The sequence below is a fragment of the Juglans microcarpa x Juglans regia genome, chromosome 3S (genome assembly GCF_004785595.1).
Source record: "Juglans microcarpa x Juglans regia isolate MS1-56 chromosome 3S, Jm3101_v1.0, whole genome shotgun sequence".
Taxonomy (NCBI): Eukaryota; Viridiplantae; Streptophyta; class Magnoliopsida; order Fagales; family Juglandaceae; genus Juglans; species Juglans microcarpa x Juglans regia.
Window position 1 is genome coordinate 6,348,569 of NC_054599.1, and position 16,937 is coordinate 6,365,505.

A 16,937-nucleotide genomic window follows, 5' to 3' on the forward strand; every position below is an offset into this window, starting at 1 on the left:
ATAAATAGTGACCAAATATCATCTTTAGGATGAACTAAATATAGCTGAGAATTATTTAGATGTTGAAGTGAGTTGAGTTGGGTTGAGTTAAATTGAGATGATAAAATATTATTAAAATATTATTTTTTAATATTATTATTATTTTAGAATTTGAAAAAATTGAATTATTTATTATATTTTATATTAAAATTTAAAAAAATTATAATGATGAGTTGAAATGAATTAAACGAATTAAACGAATCAAACGAAGCTACCAAATTGACGATGTGCTCTTACTTTTGAAGTCTATCCAATTCTATCGTTTATCCCAAGATGTCAAGGAGTAAGAAATATCAACGTTTGAATGGTCTCTATATATAATACGACAGCGTTTTTGAGACAGATATCTCCGAACGTTCAAGATTGTCTACCGCTCCACCAAATCAAAAGGACACGTGGAGTGCGCTAGATGTTAGTTGCATAATACCAAGTAGATGAGGAACTAGTGCGACCCATTTCGGCATCGGTTCTGAACACTGAACAATGATGCCCTTCTCAAGGAAAAGAAAGGCTGAAAGGGGACGCAGATGTCTGTTACTGCAGTGGATAATGACAGCCCTTGGGACTCTATCAGTTTGCACCCGTAACTCTGCAGACGTGGTAAATTAGGTAAATATTAGATATTATTAGTTTTTTTTTTTTAAATAAGATGAGAGTTGAATAAAATAATATTAAAATATATTATTTTTATTTTAAAATTTTAAAAAAAGTTGAATTGTTTATTTTATTTTATATGAGAATTTAAAAAAATTATAATAATTAAATAAGATAAGATAAAAAATTTTGTAAAACTGAACGAGACTTAAGTTTTATGAGTAATATTCTTTATTTTAAATTTAATTATCTCTAATCATATAAATTAATGTGACTTAATCAATTTTATTTATAGAATATTGCACACGATTGTTTGAATTTATTGTAATAAAAAAATAATTAGTTTAATTTAAAGATTTACGAAAAATTATAAAACTAAAATGGAAAAAATCATCTCAAACTCTTGTCCCAACTTAACAAGTGAGAGAAAATCCGATGGTAATGTGATGTATAGAATTTTTCAAATTTTTAATGCTGTCTAAAATATGTATACGACATTAAATACTATAAGACCCACCTTATACATTAATCTCTCTAGTTTGATAGCACGCGATGCTAATTTTGTAAAATGATAGATATATTACATCGCATAGTTCGGAAAATTAATCATGCTATGAATGCTAGTTAATTCTACCTCCATGCATAATCACACATCCATGCCCTCTACGATACGCATGTGTATTCATAGCATGTATTGTAAACAAATTGTCGGATTTGTCCCCATGAAATTTCATGAAGCCTACCCATCTCCACAAAGGTGCTATGATTAGTTATATTTAGAAAATACTTTCCCTAATATCTCTAATTATTGAAATGGATTTTCCCAATCTTTGATGTTCATTGTCACCCAATAATTTACCAAACCTTGAGAGTTAAACATGAGAGGATAATGAATTACATTACCATTAGAGTTTCCTACTTTTTTAATGTTCCAATAAAATCTAAGAATTATAAAATATAAATGTTCTTTAATGGGTTTCTTCATACCATTAAATACATGTAAGCTTTTTATTCAATAATAACAAGATCAAAAATCATTTTTCATCATATCGGGACTCTAAGAAAATAAATATTTATAAGTATTTTAAACATAGAAATTCAATTACTTAATCATTAATTCTATTAAGTGATAGAATTAAGGATTTATGCGGAATATTTATCTTAAATGAATATACACGTCTTATTTTGATTTTTCGAAAATTATGACTCTATGCTGTATTTTTATTTTTTATCGCCATTTATTTTAGGTTTTTTTTTTCGTAATTTAATTTGATTTGATTAAGCTTCTTTTCTCCTTGAGCAAATTAAATATTGTTATATGACAAGAGTTTTGCTATATACAGATATTTTTGTGTACTCCTTCCACATTCTACTGATGTGATGGATCAAATTAGTTATTTTATATTAAAAAAAGATGACAATCAATCACATTAATAGAGTACGTAAAGAATATACAAAAGTAATTGTAGATAAAATTTTTGTTTAACTATATTTTACTTTATACTGTTCGTTTGTGTGAAAGCAACTTTATGATATGGAAGTGTAAAGACTGTGGGTGGAATATGCCTCTAGGGTGCGATACCCTTTAAAATACTGAATAATCTCCAATTACTATCTAATACTTAACAAAAGACTTTCTCTCTCTAACCTCTCACAAACTTCAGATTTAACGAAAGGGGTGGGAGCTTCGGCTCCACCCCTTCTCTTTTTCCTTTTCCCTCCTTTCCCTTCTGTCCTTCTTATTCTTTGTGTAGTTTTTTTTTTTTATTTTGGTTGTGTTTTTTGGGGCCAAATAAGAGAGGATTGTTGTTCGGATGTTTTCCAGCCATCGCCTTTCAACACACGCCACACCGAGATGATGCCTAGCCGTCGATCTTTAAGACCACTGAATCCGGCGTCCATCAGAGTGGAGCGTAGCCCGTACGCGCGGGAGGAAGTTCCGGATCTCATTGGCGAGTGGCCATCATGCTCCACCGAGGAGCCCTCTGTTGATGTTACGCTCGGCTTCTCTGGAATCCCTTACTCCGGGACTTCCAAGATTGACCAGCAATTTTCCTGCTGAGTGACCAGTGTCATGCACGCACCACTGTCGATGCATTGTGCACTGTTCATTAGTGTTTTTGATTTTCTATTTCTTGTTGTTCCGTTTCAGTGTTTTGTTTTTGTTTGTTTCTTTGTTTCCTTGTTGACCCGAGTGTGGTGTTGAGTTTTTGGATCGGACGTAATCTGGAGCAAGAGATGTTCGAGAGTGGCAGACGATGCTACGATAGGTGGTCGTACGGCCAATGCTCGTGCGTAGGTGCCGCCTACACAATGGAGGCTGTTTTGTCCGTGTGTGAGCTGGGTGGTGCTGTCAGGGCTCGAGATGCCAATGCTTGCAGTGGGCGTGACGTCCGGGATCACATCGGTACTTGTGATTTTGTAGTTGTTAGTGTGTTTAATTTGTAGGTTTTTTGTTATTTTAATTATTAATAAATTAGAAATATATTATTGGATTTAGTGTCTATAGCAGTGTCCTGTACTCTTCCTTCCTATGAGGATAAAGTGGATCTTTAAGTTCTGTTTTACAGAACTCATTTCTCTGTTAGGAGAGAGTTTGTTGTGAAGTTAAGACAATGTCAACCGCAAAGAAATTTATGTGTAGAAAAGCCCCAGAGCTGATGCCTAGTTGACTTATAGTTTGGATTTTCTATATATTTATAAGTTACAGTTGTAATTTCGAATCATTAATAAAATGAGTCTATTTCGATAAAAAAAGAAATACTTAACAAAAGAAAATTGATTTATGCACTGAGAAGAAAAAAGAGAAACGACAAAAAAGGGACAAAAAAAAAAAAAAAAAAAAGATTTGTGTTCCCACATATCACAACGCAAGAGCAATGCTCCATTGTCTATGGATTATGCAGTATGTCATGTATGGCATTAGGCCTATTTGGCGGTCGCCCGACTCACCCCGGCTCATTCAGGCGGTCCGTTTGTAAAATTTGATATGGAATTGAAAATCAAATTAAAATTTAAATAAGAAATTATGTAAAATTTTAAAAAAATTATAATAATGAAAATTAATAAGATGAGATAAAATATTTTTTCTATTCTAACCAAACCTAACTGACAAACACACGGCGGCTGACGGCGGGAAACCTAACTGCCCGGCTACCAGCCGCATAGGACCGGTAGCAGGGCCTAGACTAATATGACATATATATTACATGTAATGGCATGGAAGATACATGTATGGGCATTTTCGGAAATGCAAATTTAGCTTGTGATTTTATGGGTCGTCCTCGGCTCTAGCCTATATGCATCAGCGTTTTGGGACGTTGTGAAAGAGAAGGTCCAAAAAGGCACTGCAGCTTGAACGGACGATCCGAAGAATAGAACACCCATTTCCTTTCTCTTTCTCTGTCTCCTATGTGAAAAAACTCCGTAAACACAATACTCCGTATATATTACTGAACAAAAAAAAAAAAAAAAAAAATTGTGTTCTGTTTCGCTTCAAACCTTCAACAACTTTCTTATAATTCTTCAGATTAGTTTATTTCATTTTTTTCTTGTTGGTTTTGGGTTTCTAATCGCTTGAACTAAACGATCTTGAGGTTGGTTCCGTCTTATTTCAATGCAAATGCTTTAGATAAGCCAGGTACGTGTTCTTTCAGGACTATCTTCTGGGTCTATAAAATTTGTAATTTTTTTTTTTTGTTTATTTCCAAGATTATGGACCTGATCAGCTATACCCAATTATTGCAGACAAATCTGAAAGCAATTGAAAGGAAAATTGTTGATACAAGCGGCCTGCGTGATCATGGCGGTTGCTGAGAATGCCAGTCAAAATTTTGAGAATACTACTACTGTAGTATCATCATCGGACTTGAATGCCCAGAATGATCTCGAAATATCAAAACCCAGAAATGATTCGATGGATATTAAGAATGATCAGAAAGAAAGATCAGCAGCAACGACTTTCACAGTGGCGTCGGACAATTACAAGTCTCAGATGGGTCAGATGGTAAATGGGTTTGACTCTAATGGGGTCAAGAGCCAGCAGATGAGGGCGGTGAAGTCTGGTGGTGGGTATGGGAGTAATAATCAGAGGGCTAATGGGGTTATGGTGAGAAATGGAGGGGATGGGGGCGAGAGTTTCAATAGGGATATGAGGGATTTGGAAGAATTGTTGTCCAAGTTGAATCCCATGGCTGAGGAATTTGTGCCTCCTTCACTAGCCAAGAATCATGCTTTCTTTGATGGTGGTGCTGGTGGGTTTGGGTATGCTAACAGTTTTATACTTCAAGCTAATTTTGGCAATGCTAATGCCAATGGATATACTGGTAGAAGGGTATGTATGTTTTTACTGTCTTTTTTATGCTGTTTGGTTGCTTGTAAAATGGAGGATTAGTGGTGATAAAAGAGATTTTACTATATGAGAAAATAGATTTTTTGGCTTTTGTTTTCATTTTCTTTGTTTTCTGAAAAATGAAGGGCTCACTGAGGGTGTTGTATAGTGAAATACATTGAAGTGCTGAAACTTTTATGTCTTCTCTCTTACACATTTTGTCGTAAGCAAGTTGAGCTTGCAGTTATTTGCAGTTTATTTTATTGTTCTTGGTTATTTTGGTAGTTTGGTTATTTTGCACTTTGCTTTTTAGTTGATTCTTTATTTTTTGTTCTATTGAAATTTTGTAGAGGAGGAACGGCTATAGTCAGGGGAAACGTAAGATGAACGGTAGAATGACTCCGGCACAGAGAGAGGCTATGATTAGGAGAACTGTTTATGTGTCTGACATTGATCAACAGGTAAATAGTTTATGTCTGGCTTGTGAAGGGTGGAACTATAAAATTTAGTTTGGGAAGAAAAGCTGTTATTTTTTTTTTTTTTGGGTGGAGGGGGGCATAAATAATTTATGATAAAATTTACCTTATAAGAAAATCTAAAAATATTAGTTTTTGATACCTTTTTGAAATTTTCGGGCCCCCTAGCAAAAGATTAGTTCCGCCTGCTTGTGATTGTGTAAACTCTATATCATTTCTTTATAATCATGTTTTGTTTACTTCATTTTCTGGGATCGATTCTCTTTGTTTTTTGCACAGGTTACTGAAGAGCAGCTTGCAGCTCTGTTTCTTACTTGTGGACAGGTAATGAGTATTTTAGTTTGCTCATATGTATCATTTTCGAATTTATAATGATGCATTATACTTAGGATTGTCTTCTGTTTTCTTTTTTGGCCAAAGGTGGTTGATTGCCGTGTTTGTGGTGATCCTAACTCTATTCTCCATTTTGCCTTTGTTGAGTTTACGGATGAAGGTATTTCCATAAATTTACGTATTTCATATGCATGTATGGTAAATGTCTTGTCATATTGGGCTGATATTGATATGCTTGCAGAGGGAGCAAGGGCTGCTTTGAATCTGTCAGGGACTATGCTTGGATATTATCCTGTTAGAGTGCTGCCTTCCAAAACAGCCATTTCACCAGTGAATCCAACATTTTTGCCAAGGGTGAGGATTATATATGATAGCTCTTGTTCCTCTTCTCTTTGGATGATGATCTTTCTTATTGTCGGTTCTAGAATCCGAATCATCAGTAGAGTGTTCTTATTATTATTTTATTTCTTTCCTGTTTTGTGGCTTCCCGATGTTTTCATGACGGTTAGTCTGAAGATGAACGTGAGATGTGCTCGAGGACTATTTACTGTACAAACATTGACAAGAAGGTAATTTTGGACATATCTATCACGATTCTTATGTAATTAAGGGCCAAAATGGCCCATTATCTTGGCCTTAAATAATTGGTTTAGTTTGTCATCATTTCTTTCTTCATTCGGTGCAGGTTACCCAAGCAGATGTCAAATTTTTCTTTGAATCACTTTGTGGAGAGGTATGTAATATTCCCTGTGCTGAAACCCCAAACTGTTTGTCATTTTTGAATTCTTATCCACATATTGAATTATTTCCTTGCATAGGTGCAACGCCTGAGGCTACTTGGAGACTATCATCATTCAACTCGTATTGCTTTTGTCGAGTTCACAATTGTAATGACCTCTGAGCTCTTGATTTTTATATCTGCATATTTTGATTCTTGTGTGCGTTCTAACTATTTGAGACTAGATACAGACATAACTGTGTCGTATTATCTGAAGTTATTTTAGCAGTTCTGGCTTGACAGTTTGGTCTCACTTGTGTATTCTTGTTTTGAGTCACATCTCTTTGTTAGAGTGTTCAGGTTTTTACTTTACATACTTGGAGAGTTCTTAAATATGCCGTGAATGGTTATCTAACATAATTAAGCTTTTAGCACTGCAAACCAATTAGCAGTTTCATGAATAGAAAATTATCTTGTAAAGGAAGATAGGTAAGCCTTGTGTGTAAGCATGTGACTTTGCAAAGAACGACCCTTGCTATGCATACTCGAAGATGTTATTAGAAGTATTTGAGACATCAAGTGTGATTAAATTAGTGAACTCGGAAAAATATTCCTTAGTTTGTTAAGAGTATAGGCTGTTATCAGTTCTCATTGCTCAATGTTTTTAGGTGTCAATAGAGACGGTAACAAAATTTTGATTTTCACTGGTAAGAGAATTTTATGGATTTTGGTAATATGTTGCTTTTAAAACAAAGGAGTTTTGGTAATAAATTAGAAAACCTTAAGCTATTTAATTTAGTTATGCTGTGTGTGTGTTTGTGTTTTCGAGGGGTTTATGTCATTCAGTTGTGAAACGAGGCCATATGTTGATGGGTTATGTAAGATGCAGTCATCAAATGAGTCCATGTGTGGATGGGTTATGGAAAACGTAGTAAGTTGATAGAGACGAACAATTTGTATCTCTACTTTTTAATGCCATACAACAGATGGGCAATTTTTTTCTTCAATTCTTTAAGAACTTGGAGTTGGCTATGTTCCAACTGTCTCACCAAAAAAAATGTAGTAGACCAGAAATAAGATCTGTTATTGCAGTATAAGAATTGTATTAAACATGTTAGTATTACTTAAAATGTGCTCACTTTCATAATTTAAGTTAATTCCACAAAGCTTATCTTAATAAACTGTGCATGGAAGGATGAGTACGCTACACATAAGTGTGTTGTCAACTCTAATAAACACAGATAATGGGCATTATTGGAGATCTTAACCGTAAGATCACTCCTTCAATGTTATTATGTAATTCCACATAGGAAAGTACTCGATTCAAGAAAACATATCGTACTAGTTATTTTGGACAAGATGGTTGTATGCTTTATAGCTTTTCTTTTCACTTGTAGATGCTGTCTGCAATAATAGATATGGGGCTGGTTTGGTTACACAAACCAAACTATCTCATCTCATCTCATATAATCATCACCACTTTCTCAAACTCCCACACAAAATATAATAACAATTCAACTTTTTCAAATCCCAAAACAAAAATAATATTAAAAAATAATATTATAACAATATTTTATTCGACTTTCAACAAAATATCTCATCTCATCCAAATTGCGTAACCCAATGAGGCGTTAGAGTTGTTAGAGAAAACATCATTTCCCCTTCTACATTGCCAAATTGAGTGGCAAGTGGATTTTGGTGGGGAGCCAAATCTGTAGATGTTTGGGGGGGGGGGGGGGGGGGGGGGGGGGGGGGGGGGGGGGGGGGGGGGGGGAGAGAGGGGTAAGATACAGCATTGGTTCTTTCTTATGATTTCAAATCTTGACTTTTTCATGATGGAAATTAGCAAGTCCCTCTACTTTTGATTATATCAGTAAAGAGCACAGTGAGCTGTAATTGTGAAAAGGTTGGAAGATCTGACCAAATAAGTGCATTGGCTTTCATTTAAGTGGAGATAATGCAAGTGCCATAATCTTCAACAATTGCATCTGTCTGAATGACAGGAGAGATCGGCTCTATGGTCTCCTTCTCTTAAACTTCAGCCCTCTTGAATCTCTCTTCAAGGTCATTTGCTTTGTCTAGTAACAACTCTTGGAAAGCTGTAGCAATCAGGCAATTTGCAAGAAAAGACATCATATTGACTGTCTTTCATACTGCTTGGGAATTAGTATCTATTCCCATAACTTTCAATTCTGAGGGTTTCACTACTTAAGAAGTGATGATGTATAAGTTTTTTGACAAGTTTGGGATGGTGATTTGGCTTCACCAGTTGGGATGGTGCCAAATTGTTTTGTCCTATTAATTGCAGCAATGGATTAACTAGTGCTTTAGCTTTTTTAGGTGTTTTATTATCCATTTCTTCGATAGGTAATTGATAATCGTGCATTTTTCAATCATCACAGCCTCAATCTTATGGATTTTTAGCCATCTCTTCTATTATTCTTATTTGTATATGGTATGCATCTTTAACAGATTTTGAGGATGGGAACTAAAGCAGCTTGGGCTGCAAGTCCTAAACCACTTGAAATTTTTGGATAATTCCCTTTTCATTGTGAGTTCTTAAAAGTGTAGTTTAGGTGGGAGAATGAGAGAAATGGAGATCAATCATAGGAAAGACGATTTAAGAGTCTGGGTAACCTCTTTTGACTCTGACTTCAGCTCTACTACAGATAAGCCTTAGACTACAAGTTTGCCTACATTTACAAGCAAGGAGCTATACTCATGCTAAAGTGCATTATGGTGTATCAAATATTTCAAGTTCAAGAATATATATTAAAGGCTGAAAGGCTTTGTTGAGAAGGTTAGAAAATGGTCTTCTTACAATTTTCAAGGCATCCCAAGCTTCATTTTGGCCCACAAAATTAAGGCATTGAAAGTGGATTTAAAAGATTGGAATGAACAGACTTTTGGCAATGTAGTTGAGCAGGTAAAATCCCTGATCAAAGAACTGCAAACTATTCAGAGAGCGTAGAAAAAGTGAGAGAATTATTTGTGAAGAGAAGATGAGAAAAAACTCAAGTGAGAAGTGATCTGGAGTTGGTTACACCATAGAGGAGACTAGGAATCATATTGTTGGGTCATTCTCTACCAATCAAGAAGAGACTAGGAGTCATATTGCACAGTTCTAATCTAAAGAGATTTGGAAGCTTAAGCTTGATGGCCTAGCTTTTGAATCCAATGGGGAGGAGGGCTTCTGGTTTGAAAGGCCTTTTGAGGTGATCGAGGTTCTTAAAGTACTAAACTTTTTGAACGATGAAAAGGCTCTGGGGCCCGAATTGCTTTTCTATGGATTTCTTTCAAGGTTCCATAGTGGAATTCCTTGCAGTTTCTTCAGTAGCTCTTGTGGTTTACAGCAGAGAGATCCTTTGTCTCCTTTCCTTTTTATCATTGTCATGAGGCACTTAGCAAAATGACATTTGCTTTTGCTGACAAATTTTCTATCTGGTTTTTCTAAGTGGTGTAGGAATTCTGTAGTGCTTAACTTATCACGTCTTCTGTACTCAAATGATATATTATCATTCTTTGGGGCAAACCCAAGCCAACTTGTGGAAAATTCTCCACTGCTACCTCCCATAGGAGTCTTGACTATGTCTCAGTCCCAACAATGTTACATATCTTTTGATTGCTTAATTGATTTTTTTAGTAGTTAGAAGGATTTAGGCTATGACTTTCTCAATTATTGATATTAAAACTGTCACTTTCATATTGGGCGTGCATAATTTCGAAGATTAAGTGATGTTTTCTTTGTTTTGTTGTTTTTTATTCTTTTTGTGTTTTATGATGATAGCTAGATTCTCCTGTGTTTTTTTTTTAAATTAAATTGGAAGCAAGTACCTCCATCTCCCATGGGAAGTAGGCCTGTAAATTGATCCTGTTGGTTTGTTTTGGGGGTCAATCCTCGGACAGAACCGAGGAGGTCTGGATCTTGGTATGTCAACTTGACTTCATCTAATGGGGCGATTCCCACCAGCCGGAATTGATCCTGACCTCCTTTAGTTGATATGTTGATATGGGACACTTTGGTTGGTTTGGGCTTGAACCAATAAAACAAAAAGAAAACATAATTGCAGAAGATTAGCTAATTATATCCTTTTCCCTGCATTTTCTCGGCTACCAAACAGAAATGCATCAAACTCAATATTTTCTAGCTACAAAACAATTCCTCATACACATTCCCAAACATACACAAATACGTTGAATCGCGGAGTACTTGACCAAAGCAACGAAGACAGCAAAACCCAGATAGAGATTGGTGATCTGCTGAAGAATATGATCTGGAATGCCCCAGTGGAAGGCCCAAACCACATGATCTATACTCCGAAAGGACTAGTCAATGATATAACTGAAGTCCATTGGAACATTATAAAGAGCAAAAACTTCTCATTCACAAGCAACATGGAATCCCTTACACCACCTACCCTTATCCTTATCATATAGGGTATCACAAGATCTGTGATGATAGAGAGAGAATGCGAGGTGAGGGAGGTAGAGTTGGGATGATTGATGGCAACAAAAAACAACAGAGGAAGCCAGACAATGCCATTTCAAGTAATTAGGTTTGATCCATTGGGATTTTAAGTGCCATATAAGGTTAATATTTTGGGCTGGGCTTACTCATCAAGGTGCTGCAACCTAGTGGTCAAAGAGGAGGCTTTGGAAGAGTTATAGATTTAGACATTCTGAGTTTGATTCTGCACTAGTTCCTTAGGATTACTTGGTACATAATTATGGTTAGTGGGGTTGTGTATTCAAGGTTTACTGTCCAGAAATGGGTTTGAAGGACACTATTTGGGTAACTTTCCACGTCATCAAACTCGGTTGATTGGTAATGAGTAAATAATTATGAGTAATGCTACTATGCCCCCTAATTTATACCACTCACGTGGCTTATTAATGACCCAACCGGTCCTTTTGAAGACCGGCCGGAACCAACTGGTTTGGTCGGTGGTGTTCAGTTACTTGGTCATTTTGAACAGCCCTAAATTGGAAACTTGGTTTCAAATAAGAAATTTCTTTAAAATTACCTATATTCTCCGTTGTCCCTAGAGACCTTCTAGAAATATTCTGGACATTGATTCTCTCTCGAGACATTAGAAGATATAGCATTTCCCCTTCTAGTGTTTGTAGAAAGGAGAGATGGCATCTCTCCTGACAGGGACGGGAACAGCCTTTGGGCGTACCTGTTACCACACATACGGTTAAGGCTTCCCACCTTCTATGGTGCTTAAACCCATTTTTACTTGTAAAAAAAGAAACATTTCACCTTCTATATTATGAATCTCTAGATTTGTCTTAGTAGTTAGATCATTCCGCCAACCTCCTAATAACCACTCCAGTGATTGAAAGTACCAAATCAAGTGGCCCAACGCCAATGTCCATAGTCCATCAATACTCTTCATTGCCATCTTTAACTTGGCAATCAATGTGAAGCAAGTCCTTGGAGGAGTCATCTGAATTAGAATCATGTGGAGAGATTCCCATGTGTTTATTTTCAATGTTCTCCTTAATGGTTATATTGTTTCTAATACAATCTTGCTTGATCCCCCTTCCCCCATTACAATGCCACGTAATTCTATCTTGACTCTAATGCAATATAGATCACTTATACATGTGTTTGCTGTGTTATGGATTTTACACTGGGTTATCTATATTAATTTAGATAACATATATAATTTTCGAAGCGGAAGCTTTGCAACATCATCAATTTTTATGTTAAATGTCCATAACTTTGGTAATTTAGGTTTTAGGTTATTTGAAAGATCATGTTAATAAATGTTATGCAAATTGAAATTTTAAAAAATTGAGACACTTCCACTTCTTTCCTATTTAACTCTGTCTTCGTACCTCTATAATTAATTTAGTTACCACAAAAAGTCACATTCAAATTACTCCACAATCAGTTGCACGACTGGTTATTAAAATAATCATGTTTTGTCCAAAGGAAATTATGATTAATGACTCGAGAGTTCTTGGACCACTTAAATCTCTATCATTGTGCCTGGGTTCAGTTGCTGGCCTCTTGATGAATCTGCTGATATAAAAAATGATGCTAGTGAAACATGCTTTTGTCTGCATAATTTATATATGGTAAAACTTTGTTACTATGAATAGTGGATTGTGGAGGTGATAACTTTGGATGTTCATGTTACAACTCGATTAGTAGAAGTCTTAATCCGTTCTATGCATAAGAGTGATTGTTGTGTTGGACTTTCAACTCATGCAGGCAGAAAGCGCAATTGCAGCTCTAAACTGTAGTGGTGTGGTTTTAGGATCATTGCCAATAAGGTTGGTGAGGTGGACTGTGTTTGTAATAACTGATTTTGTCTTCTACCATTTCGGTATCTTTTTCCCAGGTTGCTGAAAATATTTTTATGGCATGTGTATGCAGGGTAAGCCCATCTAAGACACCTGTTCGACCCCGTGCTCCTCGCCCGCAGTTGCACTGACTCATCCTTTAATGTTTCCCAGACTGATGTACTGCTGATAGAATTTTTTTACATATATGCATAGTGGCAGAAATGTTTTAAGGTACTTGCGGGTTTATATCCATCCTTTTGTTCTTTGCATTGCAGTCGGGATCTTTGTTATCTAGATTGGGTAATTTATGGGTTATTTGTTTAGCTTTTTAGAGTTGGATGGGATTTCGAGGCTCTCAATGATTTATTATGCTGCACAATGTGATGAATTCTGTAAGGGTGGTCCTAAAGAAAGCTAATGCCCGTCGGTTGTGTCCAACAATCTGAAATTCTCTCTTCCATCTCTGTCCTTGATCGTTTAATGTTCTTTTTTTTTTTTTGTTGGTTTTGTTGAAGTTTAGTTGGGTGCCCTGCTTGCTCCAATTTCAATTTGCAATATTTGCTACTTGACTCGTCGTCTATGTTCTAACTAGATGTGCTGTTGGAGAGTGAGTTTGACTGAATTTTCCCTGCAACATACATAACCGCTATCCCAACCATAATAACCACCTGTACTGCTCTGCCGCCACTTGCCTCCCCTCTGAATTGCCTTCATATCCTGTTGCTGCAGCCAACTTCAACACTTGCAACTTCTGACCCCCCCTCCTCTCTCCCTCTCACTGCTCTTTTGATTGAAGGCAATTGTCCAATTTCTTATCAAAGTCGAAAGAGGGTTTCATTTGTTATCTATTAAATTTGCTTTGTTTCAAGTATGGTTTTTCGTTCATTCTTTCATATCTTCAAATGTTTGCATCCATGAACGCTGAATCTTTAGTGTTGATTGGGGTTGTATTGGCTCAATAAATATTGATCTTGGGGTGGCATTCCAGAGTGAAGTCGCCAGTCGGAGAAGATACTAAGATATGAAGGAGATAGAATATGAATATGGAAGGAAATTATGAGGGAAATTGTAATGGATATTAAGTTGGAAAAATAGTCACAGTTTGGGGTTGTTTGAGGCACCCCAATTCCTCAAAAAATTCAAGCCAAACAACATTCCAGATATTTTCTACAAACCATCACCTCCGGTATGTGTTAGGGGTGGACTCCGACTCCGACTCCGACGGAGTTGGAAAGTTTACCTCTAACTCCGAAATATCTACAAACCATCACCTCCCGTATGTATTAGGGGTGGACTTTGACTCGACGAAGTTGGAAAGCCCACCTCTGACTCCGACTACAACTCTAATTGGAGTCGGAGTTCAGAGCTCCAATCGGAGAGTGATTGGGCCAAGGCCCACTTCCAAAGGCTCAAAGCCCAATATTATATTTGGGCTTCTAATTTTTGAAAAAGCTGTTTCAAAATTAGAAGAAAAACAAAAAAGAAGACAAAATCACCAACATCCTAGTGGGCTTCCCATTTCCAAAAAATATTGTAAAAAATAATTAAAAAAAACTTGAATACAATGACTAAATTACATAAATTACAAGACTAAAGAGAAATAAATGTACAATTACAAACACAATGTAAATAAAAAATGCAAAGGAACCCCAAACAACCAGCATAATCACAACCTCCACAATCACAAGTTTACAACATGTCAACCACCACACTGACAATCACAATCAGCACCAAACAACCACCCGTCCACCATAATCACAACCAACCCTAACCAACTTCACCAAAGTCCCAAACAATTTAAAATGAAATAATGTATCAGAATAAAACAAAATCCTACAAATTAGTAATTACAAATTGACAATAATTTTCAAATTTTCAGCACCATCAGCCTCCAATCCCAAACATCCTACACTATTTTGGAAATTAAAAAAAAGTTAGAACTAAAATATTATTTTGAACTAACAAAAACAAACAAGGCTTTTTTGCTAATGGCATTTCATTTATCACCAATAAAGGGAGTTCTCTATCCTACGGTGCGTTTGTCTAAGTCATCCGCAATTTAGTTTGAGGTTCACAACTAGGTCTACAAAATTATAAAAATTATAAGTTAAATAATTAAAACATTAAAAATAGACTTAAAATGATTATTTAATATTGAATCTATTTATCTGCATCAAAACCTTAGGTTCAAACACAATATGAATAAATAATTATATATATGCACTAACTAATTCTCAGTCAATGCTGGACCAAAGTGTTATTGTAGCATCAATAGAAAGAATCCTCATAGTCTTAGGTTAACAGTAGCAAGTAAAGTTGCTAATCATTTGGAAAGATTGCAAACTACTACCATATATTTGGCTAAGCTTAATTTGTAATGTAATTATATTGGTATCTGATCTTAGTTATTCTTTGAATATTCATGTGCTAGATTTTATGCACGATGATAAGCAAAGTTTCTAACATGATCAACTTAAACAAACAAAAGCTCACAGCCACAAATTTGGAAAATTTTGGATCTTGGATATGATATCTATATTCAGCAGGCCTGCAACAAGACGCCCAAGCCACTTTTGGGCCTTACCTGACTTGGTCTACAGATCATGCATTGCTAAAACAACTCGACCCGACCCATTCGAGTCGGGTTAAAAGTTGTGGGGTTTATTTATTTATGTATTTTTTTTAAACGACGTATGCATAAAAAGCCTTGTTTCCATTTGACTTAGATTGCAGATTCGATCAATGAATCAAATCCCTCCAATCACTGAAGTAGTGTATCAATGTTAAGATTGTACAATCTCCAAGCTTCTTTTCCCAAACACAAAATCCCTCCAATCGTATAGATGAATCAAATCAAGTAAAGAAGTTGGTCAAGTTGATAAAACACACACAACCTAAGAAGAAAAGAACCATTTGAATTATTTTATCCCCTAGCAAATGACATTTCAATAACTGCAAGTAACTACGCGGAGTACCAAGAATCCCATACCTTCGACTGCACAAAAGCCTTGAAATTGTTGCATTATAAACATGAACATCCCTGAATTCTTTCTTGGATGGTAAGAAATTTCCGGGGATTCTATGTCGCCTTCTTCTTCTTCTTGTAATTTTTCATCTTGGAGAAAAGGGAGAAAAATGAGGGATGAGAGTGAGAGGAGGCGGAAGTGGGTGGAGTTGCAAACAAAGAGAAGCGCTTTGGGTTTGATCTTTGGGTTTGGAATCGGGGCCGTAGGAATCGTACTGTAACAGAAGCTCGCCACGTGGGTCATAGATGACGAAGTCATTGTAGGGGAAGAAAAAGGAGATCTTACGGGCAGTGAGATGGGTTGTCGTCGTCGTCATCATCTCTTCAGGGTTGTCGTTGTGTAGATATCCATGTCCGCTAGATCAGATGCCTAAAATTGGGGCTTACGTTTAGTTGATCAAGTAATCTTCACCGTTGTTTACATCGAAAGCCATGTTCTACTGATGATGAAGAAGAGCAAAGCAAACCACCATCTGTGTGAGAGAGAGAGAGGATAAAGACCATGCCACCATCTGTGAGAGAGAGAGAGAGAGAAAGGCTAGGGTTTTTTTTTTTTATATGAAGAAGGGAGTTGGACACTCGGGGATGGATGCGGGTTATGGTTTCGCTCGCTAAACAGTCCATCCAACCCGCATCTAGTTTTAACCCAATTTTATCAAGCCTATTGGGCTGGCCAAGTTTTGCAGTTTTTTGCACAGGCCTAATATTCAGGTATATTCATTAATAGATTTTACCAATTTTTTCTTATTATATAATAGATTTTACAACATTTTCTCCATAGAAACAATAAAATGGTACAATTTGAACCAAAACTATGAATGAATATGAACGAATTCCCTATTGCTGAGTTGATGACTAAAATTATAGCAAAAGTGGATCTTACAAGAAAATGGGAGGAAAACCCTAAAAATTTCAATATGGCTAACTTAAATAGTCAATCAAATTTCAATATGGGTAACTTCAAATCTGAAATTTGAAGCACTTATTGGCAAATCAAATTTCAATATGCATGGCCATTATACACGGAATCGAAATTGGGAGAAAAACTCTAAAAATTTTCAAACCCTAAAAATCGAAATTTCACAATAGGGCAACAAAATTAGGCAATCCTCAAACAACAAAATC

The 16,937-nt window shown here is 36.0% G+C and overlaps 1 protein-coding gene and 1 non-coding gene across 2 annotated transcripts; both read left to right on the forward strand.

Moving 5' to 3' along the window:
- Window positions 1-3,904: 3,904 nt before the first annotated feature.
- LOC121256935 (polyadenylate-binding protein-interacting protein 12-like) lies at window positions 3,905-13,228 on the forward strand. Its single transcript, XM_041157744.1, has 11 exons — window positions 3,905-4,273; window positions 4,381-4,966; window positions 5,314-5,424; window positions 5,719-5,763; window positions 5,860-5,932; window positions 6,014-6,126; window positions 6,282-6,341; window positions 6,458-6,505; window positions 6,591-6,659; window positions 12,714-12,775; window positions 12,879-13,228. The coding sequence occupies exons 2-11, from the start codon at window positions 4,436-4,438 to the stop codon at window positions 12,934-12,936; spliced, it is 1,170 nt and encodes a 389-aa protein (XP_041013678.1). The 5' UTR covers window positions 3,905-4,273; window positions 4,381-4,435; the 3' UTR covers window positions 12,937-13,228.
- Window positions 11,608-11,731, forward strand: LOC121258937. Its single transcript, XR_005939488.1, has one exon. It is a non-coding gene; the product is annotated as a U6atac minor spliceosomal RNA (small nuclear RNA).
- Window positions 13,229-16,937: the final 3,709 nt, after the last annotated feature.